Source organism: Atta cephalotes (genome assembly GCF_000143395.1).
Source record: "Atta cephalotes unplaced genomic scaffold scaffold00029, whole genome shotgun sequence".
NCBI classification, from domain to species: domain Eukaryota; kingdom Metazoa; phylum Arthropoda; class Insecta; order Hymenoptera; family Formicidae; genus Atta; species Atta cephalotes.
In genome coordinates this window covers 2,865,746-2,873,384 of record NW_012130093.1, presented here as the reverse complement: position 1 = coordinate 2,873,384, position 7,639 = coordinate 2,865,746, and the positions used below count along the sequence as shown (strand labels likewise).

Here is a 7,639-nt window from a genome sequence, read left to right as displayed (position 1 = left end):
AGGATACCAAAATAACGAAAAAGAAAAATAATATATATATATATATATATATATATATATATTCCGTTGATTTCGTTAGAAGAGTGAGAGACTGTATTCCATTAGTGGTTGAGATTACATGTGTCAGCTGTGTTAGAGGTTCCGCACAATAAAAGTAACAGAGAACAGAGAATAAGAATTTCAACCTATCAAATATCAAGTGGAATACATATAGTTTCCGGTCCGATCGAGTTTGTATTAATCTGTGTTGAAGTAATGATGTTTCGAAATTCTTATTCTCTGTTCTCTATTCTTTTTGTGCGGAGTCCCTTACACAGTCTGTGTAATCAGCTGCTTCATTTAGGAGAGGAATACATATCAGATTGCCAATCAGAAACTTGGACTAGTTTTCACCGAGGTTTAAACCGGATCAGAATATAAAAACCAACCAATTACAGTTGAGCATTCCTTTGTCGTTTCCCTGTAACAGGGGAATACTCGACTGTAATTGATTCAAGAATCATAGATCAATGTCAAATCTCTATATTATATATGTAATACTCGTATATTACTAAAGGCTACCGCAGACAAAATTTCTGTAATAGTAACCTTAAGACGTGAACTTAAACTGATGAGCCAATCAGGATACTACTTTAGATCTACGTATTCTAATGGAAATAGAAATAGCAGTAAACTTATTCATAAGGTTTCAACCGGTTGAAATTCACTTTATTGTGAAGTTATGGAAGTTATGGATATAAGTTTACTGTTAATTTCCATTTTCATTAGATTATGTAATCTAAAGCAGTATTTTGATTGATTTATCAGCTTAAGTTTACATCTTACACATACTATTACGGAATTTTGTGTGCAGCAGACCAACGCCACTTAAGAGCTGGCGAAAACACTACGATGGCTGAGTTCCAAAATTTATTGCCAGTACTGAAAATCTATAGTTTACGTTACGTGCACTATAGATTTTGGAACATGGCTAATAGTATTGTTTGTTTTGTCTCTCGAGAACTGCTCGGGATTGTTCCGAATGAACCCAGTGTACACCCAAGGACTTCGATTTCCCTTGAAAATTTTCACAAATTAAAAAATGACTACTTTTTTACATTAATGCTCATAATCCGTGTGCGATTAACGACACGACTAATGGCGTTTTCGGCCCGATCAAGTTTGGGTTAGAAAATGCTTTGCTATTGGTTGACGACACATTCTATCAATAAGAGAGCATGAAACATCATTACTTTAACTCAGATTAGTGCAAACTCGATCGGGTCGAAAACATTATTAAAAACGAAATAACCTGAATTTTTGGAAGTTTTAAAAAAGTAACCATTATATGGTCGTTAAAAAGCGTGTTTAAAAGTGGTCATCTGAATTAGTTCGATCGAAATGTTGCTTCCGTTTCACGACACTGTTTTCACAGTTTGCGTAGGTAGGTCATACCCATGGAGGATAGAGACTAAGGACTGAAATGGTAGATCATACCAATTTTGCATGAAGAATATTCCATTCTTCATGTAGTTTTAGACAATTTATGTAAATTTATGTCTTCCTGTTATTGTCAGAGCATGAAAGAATAATATCTTTATTCATAGATTATATGTGTTCGATTATGTGTGCGTAAGCGTATATGAGAGGAGTTTTGCGATTCGAACGCCGCCTACCGAGCACCATCAGATTCAGAAACCTGATTTTGACCATACTTTTCAAATCCTAGTTCGGTCTCGTTCCTCTTCGCTGCTCGGGGTCGATCTGAATGAATCCAACCATGATCTCTATCCTCCATGGCTAAATTCATTTAGATCGACCCCGAGCAGCTCCTGAGAGACAAAACGAATAATGCTGATATCTACACAAATGCACTACAGGTATACAATCCTTCTCTTGCTGGTGCGCTGGACTTCGCAAAGGCTTTCGATACTATCAATCATGACCTACTTTTAGTCAAACTTAAGTTATACGATCTTTTTCATCCTGTTCTCTCGCTAATCTGCTCGTTCCTTACAAATCGCATGTAGTAAGTTCTTGTATATAATCCTTTTCCTCTTTTTCCTCTATTCATGCCGTTCTCTCTGGTATTCTCCAAGGTTCTATTCTCGGACCTTTACTCTTTAATATTTTTGTATCTGATTTGTCTAATGTTTCTTTATCCTCACAACTCTTCATGTATGCAAATGACGTAATTCTTCTCAAATCCTTTCACCCTTCGATGCTTTAACAACTTGTTCTGCTTTGAATACAGACTTAAAATCTATTGCCAAGTGGTCCACTAATAATGCCCTGCTAAATCCTTCTAAATCATTCTTGCTAATTTGTCAGATTTCTCATTCGAGTCATATGTGCTGTCAAGTCGGGCTGCTCATTTATGTCTTCTTTATCTCACCATATCCTTTCCTGTTCTCAAAAACTCCTCATTTCTCAATTACTTATTACGAGGGCTATTTGATAAATACTCGTGATAGGAAAGAAAACACTTTAAAAAAAAATTTTTTTTATTTCTCTACATAATCTCCTTTCAGCTCGATACATTTAGCCCAGCGATATTCCAATATTTTTATACCGTTAAAAAATATGATTGGTCGAACTCTTTAAAATAGGTCTCTGTTTCGGCGATGACTTCCTCATTTGATGCAAAGCGCTTTCCGCCAAGCCATTTTTACATGTTTGGAAATAAATAGAAATCGCAGGGGGCCAAATCTGGAGAATAGGGTGAATGAAACAACAATTCGTAATTCGATCAGTTTTGCCATGGCGATTGCGGACGAATGAGCTGGTGTATTATCATGGTGAAAGAGCACTTTTTTTTCGCTAAATGAGGCCGTTTTTTCTTCAATTTAGCGTCGAATCGGTCCAATAAATTAGCATAGTACTGTCTCGTGATTGTCCTTCCCTTCTCCAAACAGTCAGTGAAAATGATGTCTCGCGAATCCCAAAAAACGGTGGCGATCTTTCCGGCTGATGGAACCGTTTTTGCCTTCTTTGGAGTAGATTCGCCGGCTTTAGTCCACTGTTTAGACTGTTCTTTCGTTTCTGGTGTGTAATCGTGGATCCATCAACAGTGACGAAACTCTTTCGGATTGCACTTAAACACGTCCAAACAGTGCTTTGAAGTTGTCATGCGATTCCGTTTTTATTCCTGTAAGCAAATGTGGCACCCATCTCGCCGATAGCTTTTTCATGCCCAATGTTTCGTGTAGGACATTTTGTATGCGTTCAGTTGAAATCTTTACAATATTAGCAATCTCTCTAATCTTCACCCGGCGATCTGCTAACACGATATCATGGATTTTGTTGACCATATCCTCCGTAATCACCTTAATCGGATGATCTGGGCGCTCTTCATCAAAAATGGATGTTCGGCCACGCTTAAATTTGTTGTACCAATATCTTATGGTAGTCATCGAAGATGCGTTATCCTTATATACGATATGCAACTTTTCTTTGATTTCTTCACACGACTTCCCGTCCAAAAACAAGAATCGAATCATAGATCGATATTGCTCTTTCTCCATGATTGTAAACAAGCACAAACTCGTCAACTTTCAATTGTTATAAAAACTAAACTATAAAAACTAAACTAACCGGTACAGCTGTCTGAAATTTTTACTTGCGTCGTTCAAAAAATGACGTTCAAAAAATTACACGGTGATATACAGACTTTTAGTCAGAGGCGCCCTCAGTCGTCAAACACGGGTACTTATCAAACAGCCCTCGTAGGCCGTCTCCAAGATGATTGTTTGAATATTAAAATTTTTACTATTCAAGAAACTACTTATTATGTTTAATCATTCTATATAATTAAACAGCCCTCATATTTCTCTATTTGTTTATTTGCTGATGTCGTCTACGTTCCGGTTCTTAACCAACATCTGCTAAATCGTGTACAACGTATCCAAAATTCTTGTCTCCGCTTCTCCTATTGTGTTCGTAAATATGACCATATATTTCCATATTACAGAGATCTGGCTGGCTTAAGATTTGGCAACATTTTATTCTCCATCTATGCTGTCTTGTATTTTCTCTCCTTCGCTCCAATATTCCTTTATATCTGCGATGTCTCCTTCAGTTGAATTCTGAATATCATTCCTCTTTTAACTCTTTTATCATCTTGATATCAAGATTACTTATTCTTCCCCATATATCGATCCACTAAGTTCCATGTCGCTTTCTCTCACACTTCTGTCAAATATTTTAATTTCCTTCCTGATTCAATAAAAATCTCTTCCTCTCTATCCTCTTTTCGTGTCGCTGCCTCGCGTTTTGTGTGATTTCAATTATTAGTTTATCCTATTGCATTGTTGTCTTATTCTGGTTTTGTTACTGATAGGCTTTGTAACAGCAATTTTGCTGACACCTAACCATTTACAAACTACTATTGTCTATTATATTTATGTTTATGTTAACTACAATCTATTGTATCATATTTTATGTCTATTACTCTGTTAACATGTTGTCTTTTTCATATAGCTTTGCAATAAATTAAATTAAATTAATTTAAATTAAATCTACCTCTCGCTTAGGGTGCTGTTCATGGTGGAAATATTAAAAATGTGCTCGTTTTCGAAACGAATTTCGTACTGTTCTGCGCATCCAGATGCAGCTATTTTAAACATTTGCATCGCGTAACTTTGAAGTAAGTGACATGCAAAGTGACATTTCACGAAAATAACTACGTGTCAAGTAAAAATGTACACAAATAGTTTTATAAAAAAAGGATGCAGAAATTTGCATTTCTTTCGATTAATTATTTGTATTTATATTTTATTTATATATAATATTATCGTATTTATGTGTCGTATTTATATATGTCGTATTTATTTATGTGTTTATTTATATAAGTTATTACAAATTATATAATTTATGAATTATTAATTATATGTGAAAATTATGAATTATTTGTATTTATATTTTATTTATGTATTGTGTATATAAATGTAAATTATTATAAATTATTTTTTTTATAAATTATAAATTATTTATATATTAATTATTATGAATTGAATTATTTTTATTATTGCACACATAAAATAAAATCAAATTCATTGTATAAATACGTAAAATAATATTGAACGCCAACTTCAAATAACGGCAACATGGCGGCTTCTGGATATCGCTCTTCTTAAGATATTAGGTGTAGTAAAAAGAAATCCATTATTTTTCCATTCAATTTCATGCAAAAATAAAAAAATATTAGCATTTTTTGTGCATTGTGAATACTGCTCAATATTCTGAAATGCAATTTTTCATTCTAATTAAATAAAAAAAGTTTTTAAATGGTTTTAAAAACCATAAATGCTACTTAAATTATTCAAATTTATAAGTAGGAAATTTTTCGTTTTAATTCAAACTAAGTTAAAAAAAGTTGTAACGTAAAAATAATTGAGCTATGTTTTTTGTTTCTCTTTGATGAAAAGTAAAATGAATGATCGATGTGATCATTCGCAAACCAACAGCCCGAATTAGGCTAATCATGGCGTGCGACATCGGCTAAGCGAGATTAAATTATTCGACACTTACTCAATGTTGTCTCATAATAATGTAAATTGTTTATACTCTATTATATCTGTTAAATAATGATTTTTATTATATCTATATAATTTCGTTACTAGTTTAGCTGGGTGTAATTAAAGTAGAGAATAAATAACATATTTATTAATTGAAGACATGGTGGCGGATAACATAGAAGATTCATTCAGAGGTCCCAGATCGAATCCCACTAAGATGCGTTTTTTAATATCAATTTGAAGTAATTAATTTCAGATATAATTATTATAAATGTCTTAGGAATAATATTTGTAATTCTTAAATATAAATGTTTTTTTTTCAAATATTAAACTAGCGTCAGCTCGGATCCAATCCATTTCAATCCATTCATCTATTTATATAGATTTAAAGTTAAAAAAATTTTAATCCATTTTAATCCATTCTCGTTTGCTGAGTAGACTAATAGCATTGGTATGCATTAATGTACTAATTTAAAAAGAAAATATTAGGTGTAGTAAAAAGAAATCCATTATTTTTGCATGAAATTGAATGGAAAAATAATGGATTTCTTTTTACTACACTTAATATAAAAAAAAATTTTGGATTAATCCTTTATTTGAAAGATGACGTGAACATGGATTAAAAAAAAATTATTAACAAATAACCGATTATATGCTTCCATACACTCGTGAGTCAAAATGCTCTTTTTATCTATGATTATTTCATATATTTCTACAAGTATATATAACAGCCATTTGAAAATTTCATGAAATTATCGCAAATAATAACAAATAATACAATAATTAAATAATAATATAATAATTAAATAATAATAATACAATAAATAATAACAATAATTTAATAATATAATAATTAAATTGGTATAATGTATTGATCAATCATAAAGAAAAGTTGGTATAAATAAAATTGAAAATAAAAAATAATCAGAGTTAAATAATAATAAAATCGCACACAACAAATTTTTTATTAATAAGAAATTTGTATTTATTTATTTATTGTGACAATTATTTAGAATACGGGCATCATTACAAAACTTAATAAAAATATGTTTATTCGACACGTTTTCACTCAAAATGGCAGAAAACGTGATGGTATACGAAGCAAATTATTAAATGTTAAATTGGGCTATGTTCGTTACGTCCTATAGACGTCACGATTCTTTTCTTTCGAAAGAATCGACTTCACGTTGCGACTATAAGACTTGAGTGAAGTCCTCTGATAACAGTCTGACAGAACTGAAAAGAAAGATCAGACAAGCTTCGCGAAAACTCATAAATGCCAATCAATCCGGAAGGAATAACAATCTTAATGCAGGCCCGAAAAGTGACAAGATTGCAAAAGATACTATAAATGCACCGAAGTCATGCAATAGTAAAAATCCAAGTTTTGTCATCCCAGACTGACCAATAATTTCTTAAGAAAACAGGCGCTACATCGCGCTTCAAAAATCATAAAACACATGAAATAACTTGCCACGATAGCGTTATCTAAGATCAGACTCGCGACAATGATTGCCCTGCACGCAAAACTAGTTGCATATACCATCTGTTTACCTAGCCATATTTTCGAAGATAATAGAATTCGTCATCCGTCTGAAACAATCTTGCCTCTTTAAAGAAAGATAAATCATTTCTTTTCTTCTCGAAACCCTTCTAATGATGCACTTTAGATTAACAATGATAGGACATTATAAAAATCGTATCTCGCATGACATTGCAATTAATTGTTGTCCTAGATAAAGGGCACTACGCCCTTTTTTCGGGATATAAATAGTCTCGCGGAAGCGACTCAGTACTCGGAAATCAGTCTCGGTTCACGTCGGTGCAGTGAAAACTCGTGTTAGTAAACCATTCACGTCAGTTCTATCTTTACACAAGTGCATCGAAATTTTGGGCAAAATTATTATTGGGATCACTCAGGCACTGACTACTGCGACTACTGCTGGCGCTCTTGGACAGCAGGCCTCCTCATTTCGATCGATACCTACTTGAGATCTCATAGACAAGCAGCTAAACAATAAGTTTAGTCGGCCTGCCATTCCATCCGGTTATCCATATCTCTCCCCATATAAAACTACACACACACACACACACACACACACACACACACACACACGACACACACACACACACGACGCACACAC

The 7,639-nt window shown here is 33.1% G+C and overlaps 1 protein-coding gene across 1 annotated transcript in view; it reads left to right on the top strand.

Annotated features, from left to right (window-relative positions):
• The first annotated feature begins 6,569 nt into the window (after positions 1-6,569).
• LOC105620822 (intraflagellar transport protein 56) overlaps positions 6,570-7,639 on the top strand; it is an 11,771-nt gene continuing 10,701 nt past the window's right edge. The window contains exon 1 of the mRNA XM_012202302.1: positions 6,570-6,587. Within this exon, the coding sequence (XP_012057692.1) occupies positions 6,570-6,587 (18 nt within the window). The remainder of the gene's footprint in view (positions 6,588-7,639) is intronic.